General features: G+C 39.5%; 1 protein-coding gene across 2 annotated transcripts; it reads right to left on the bottom strand.

Moving 5' to 3' along the window:
- Nucleotides 1-491: 491 nt before the first annotated feature.
- Nucleotides 492-3,988, bottom strand: LOC144010429 (uncharacterized). Of its 2 annotated transcripts, XM_077510855.1 has the most exons (3): nt 3,412-3,988; nt 3,147-3,337; nt 492-2,757 (listed from the first exon to the last, which is right to left on the bottom strand). In XM_077510855.1, exon 3 carries the CDS (start codon nt 2,603-2,605, stop codon nt 926-928), a length of 1,680 nt encoding a protein of 559 aa, XP_077366981.1. In that variant the 5' UTR covers nt 2,606-2,757; nt 3,147-3,337; nt 3,412-3,988; the 3' UTR covers nt 492-925. The 2 variants fall into 2 exon arrangements, with proteins under 2 accessions (XP_077366981.1, XP_077366915.1); XM_077510789.1 differs by lacking the exon at nt 3,147-3,337 and having other exon boundaries at nt 3,577-3,988.
- Nucleotides 3,989-4,569: the final 581 nt, after the last annotated feature.

Genomic DNA, 4,569 nt, shown 5'->3' with positions numbered 1-4,569 from the left:
CGCCAATTGTTTGAATTTCTGCACAAATTCGTCGGCCGTTTGTTCATACATTTACGTAAAACTACCTGAACACCTCATGGTGGGGCGAATGACGAAGACGCTACATAGACACATACGGTATCGATTATATTACCGACGTATTGACACACATAGACACATATCTATTATCTATTTTACACACAGTGACACATTTATTGACGAATTTGACGTCTGTCATTGGGATATGTTAATTGACGGTGTGACGGATTGATGATTACATTGACGGAAGGAAACTTACTTCCGTCAATGGTTCATTCGTCCTTTTTTTTTAAGTTAGCCGTCAATCGCCAATCGACAACAAAACGGACGCCCGCCGTTGACGGACCTTCCTTCAATGTTGACGAAACGCCCATCACATCAATCATTTCAGAGATGACACTGTTCAACAGCAAATTTGAATCCCAGATGGCTTTGTGTGTCTGAAGGTATTCTCGACGCTGATTTGCGGAAAATTGCAAGGCAACACAAGGTGGTTTTATTTCGATTTCATACACAAGGAAACTAACTCAATGTGCTTCACGCAAGCAAAAAACACAAGATCTACGAACTTCAGCAAACACAACCATTAACAACATTCAGAAGCAAAACAAACAAAAATAGCTTCCAAAATTACATAAAAAAAACTGACATTAATTGACATTTAAACACATTAACAGTAAACGTCAAAAACTTAATATTAACAGGTTGAGTAGTTTTGAAAGCATTACATTTACACTTTTAAGTAAGACATTGGAGTTGATACTTCTTAAGTCTTCTGAAATCCTAATATCTCTACTTTTATTTGAGTAATGAACGTGAATCATTATGACAGGCCCCAGGCAGCTTTGAATGTTGTGTTATTACGAAATAACATATCAGATTCACTTCCCTTCATTTTTTTGAAGCTTCAAAGATGGCTGCTATTCTCACCAGCACACTCGTGTCTCTCAGAAAGCTTTTTACAAGAGAATCTTTCAGCACAAACACTGCAACTGAACGATTTCTTCCCATGCGATCTTGTGTGTTTCTTGAAATTTGACCTGTCAGAGTAACGTTTTCCACAATCTGAGCAAGAAAAAGGTTTCTCGCCAGCGTGTTTTCTTGTATGTATTATTAAATATGACCTGCGAGAGAAGCTTTTGCCACAATCTGAGCAAGAGAAAGGTTTCTCGCCAGTGTGCCTTCTTGTATGTATTGTTAAATGCTGCTTCCGATAGAAGCTTTTGCCACAATCTGAGCAAGAAAAAGGTTTCTCACCAGCGTGTTTTCTTGTATGTATTGTTAAATATGACCTGTGAGAGAAGCTTTTGCCACAATCTGAGCAAGAGAAAGGTTTCTCGCCACTATGGATTCTTGTATGTTTTGTGAAATTTGACTTCGAAGAGAAGCTTTTGCCACAATCTGAGCAAGAAAAAGGTTTCTCGCCAGTGTGGCTTTTTGTATGTCTTGTTAAATGTGACTTCAAAGAGAAGCTTTTGCCACAATCTAAACAAGCAAAAGGTTTTTCCGCAGTGTGTCTTCTTGTATGTGTTGTTAAATTTGACTTCGAAGAGAAGCTTTTGCCACAATCTGAGCAAGAAAAAGGTTTTTCCCCAGTGTGTGTTCTTGAATGTAATGTTAAATGTGACTTCTGAGAGAAGCTTTTGCCACAGTGGGTACAAGCAAAAAGTTTTTCCCCAGTGTGTGTTGTTGAATGTTTTGTTAAATTTGACTTCAAAGAGAAGCTTTTGCCACAATCTAAACAAGAAAAAGGTTTTTCCCCAGTGTGTCCTCTTGTATGTGTTGTTAAATCTGACTTCCAAGAGAAGCTTTTGCCACAATCTAAACAAGAAAAAGGTTTTTCCCCAGTGTGTTTTCTTTTATGTGTTGTTAAATCTGACTTGTCAGAGAAGCTTTTGCCACAATCTAAACAAGAAAAAAGTTTTTCCCCAGTGTGTCTTCTTGTATGTGTTGTTAAAGCTGACTTCCAAGAGAAGCTTTTACCACAATCTAAACAAGAAAAAGGTTTTTCCCCAGTGTGTGTTCTTGAATGTAATGTTAAATGTGACTTCCGAAAGAAGCTTTTGCCACAATCTAAACAAGAAAAAGGTTTTTCCCCAGTGTGTCTTCTTGTATGTGTTGTTAAATGTGACTTCTGAGAGAAGCTTTTGCCACAATCTGAGCAAGAAAAAGGTTTTTCCCCAGTGTGTGTTCTTGAATGTAATGTTAAAAGTGACTTCCGAGAGAAGCTTTTGCCACAATCTGAGCAAGAAAAAGGTTTTTCCCCAGTGTGTCTTCTCAGGTGAATTTTCAAACTTCCTTTTGAACTCAATGTTTTCCCACAGTGAGAACATTCGCAGGATTTGTCGTCAGTGTGACACGACCTATCATCATCATCATCATCATCATCATCATGAGAAGAAAGGGACCTTATGTCATCACTTTTTGCTTGTGATGGTCCCCAGTGGTCTGCATCACTTTCTGGAATCATGTTTTGAGGAGTTGAGATGCTGTTTGGAGGCTCCGCCCCTGTGCCCTCCTCACTCTCACCCTTGACTTCATCTTCCCTCTTTAAAGGGGCGAAGGTCATTGATGACTTGAAGGTCATTGGTGACTTGGTGACGTCATCCTCAACCTCCTCCTTTTTGACACCAGGGGACTTTTTTTCTTCTTTAAAATAAGGATGCTCTTCCTCCTCCTCTTTCACTTGAGGAGATTTCACCTTCTGTTCGTCAGGACGAAGATATTTCTCAGAGACGTCTGCAGGACACAAGAAGAACACACACATTGGTTTGGTCAAGTCAAATTTCAACGGTGAGTTGATAATACTGTCACGATTGAATTTTATTTTATTTTTTTAAGAATCGATTCATCTCGAGGGTGTGCGCTCGTTCACCACCTGTCCAGTGACGAGATGAAATGGGGAATGGTGAGGTTAAATATTTCCCGGTTGGTCCGAAATAGCTCTGGGGGAACATTAGCTAAGCTAACTAAGGCCGAGAAGCATCAACGCGCACCGAAACGAGTTTACACACATGCTGACATTTAACAAAAGGTGTCGTAGACCTTCAAAATGGTGACGGGCGTCCTGTGTGGAGGCTGCATTCAGTTCAATACCGAATCGGAAATAATGATTAAACGCCATGTACCCGCCCGCCTCGGCAGTGATGACTCCTGAAACCAAAGTAGACGTGCGGCGGAAGTCAGGGGCAGGACACGCCCCCGCTACGTTATGATTGGCTGGTGGAAATTGGAGGCTTCAGAGCAAGCATTGTCATCAAGTCATCGGCAGATGTCGCCAGTTTTGCTGCAGGTCTCTTCGAGCACACTACCGTAAATCCTAGAAAAGGGCGAACAGAAAAAATGAAGTGCGGCTGACTTGACCGCGTAAAAAGAAAAGGCGGCTAGCTTTACCTCAGCTGTAGCTCTGCTAAATCCAATTCGTATCGACTGAGAAATGTACCAAACCGACTGAAGAAAAAAAAACTGTGTATCGTAACAAAGTGACCCGGTGAAGAGTCATTACAGAAATAAAAACGTACATATGGTTGAAAAGTGTCGATGAAACAAGTGACAAACCTGCTCTGTTCAACACAACTCGAGGCTGCTTGTAAACGGCGTCCAGCAGTTGACGTTGTCGCTCGTTGTCCTCCTGTGCTCCACAAAGCTCCTCTTCGTACTTGACTTTCGCCATTGTGAACATCTTCACACGATATTCACGACACTTTACGCTCACGATTGACGTCTGCTGAGCCAATTTGTCGACAGCAAACGCGTCTCGTTTTTTGGCGCCTAGCAAGCTAAACTAAGCTAAGCTAAGCTAAGCTAAGCTAAGGCAAAATAAAGAGGGCCGAGAGATACGATTGAACCAGACACGAAACGTTGCAATTATGTTTGACTTCAATAACGTAGTGACGGGGCAAAGTGTCGATGTGTCAGTTCGTTCCGTACGAATTCGTGTTGAATTATTTTTATAGTGAAGCCGAGCGTAAACGCGTCGTGCCTGGAATGGAGTAGCTCTTCTGCTACCACGTGAAATCTACGGCAATTACACTTGGACAAATCTCATGTCACGAAAATGTTAATATTTAATTTTACTTAAAAAATAATAATAAAAAAAAAAGCTCATAAAATTATACGTTTAATTCTAGATTCATTTGGTTAATAAAAATAAATAGACCTTTAAACTGCACTCGGACGAATAAGAAGAAACATGTTTACTTCCTATACATACGAGTAGCCCAGTTTAGTTTTTATTTTTTTAAATCTCTATTCACTCAATCAGTATACAAACTATTGGGGGGGAAATAATACAATCATTGTATACACTATAAACAATTAGAACATAGAACACGCCAGGAAAGTTAAAACATACAAAAGCTAAACCAAATAAAATCAATAGTATAACTGAAAGAAAAGAAAATAGTTTGATACAAAATCATATAAATAAATGATAAGTTTGCAATAGTTATACGTTTTTACAGCTTTTGGACACAGACAACCAGACAATGACAAAAAATAATTTCTCATGGATACAAAAAAAAAATCTATAAAGGATTGTTTCTTATGTGT

This window comes from Festucalex cinctus, chromosome 1 (genome assembly GCF_051991245.1).
Source record: "Festucalex cinctus isolate MCC-2025b chromosome 1, RoL_Fcin_1.0, whole genome shotgun sequence".
NCBI classification, from domain to species: domain Eukaryota; kingdom Metazoa; phylum Chordata; class Actinopteri; order Syngnathiformes; family Syngnathidae; genus Festucalex; species Festucalex cinctus.
The sequence above is the reverse complement of the archived record's forward strand: the minus strand, read 5'-3'. Positions and strand labels throughout refer to the sequence as shown.

Coding starts and splice junctions, on each gene's coding strand:
- LOC144010429 (XM_077510789.1), bottom strand. CDS start 3,700: ATGTTCACAATGGCGAAAGTCAAGTACGAAGAGGAGCTTTGTGGAGCA. Junction 2,758..3,576: donor AGTTGTGTTGAACAGAGCAG/GTTTGTCACTTG, acceptor TGTGTCCTGCAG/ACGTCTCTGAGAAATATCTT.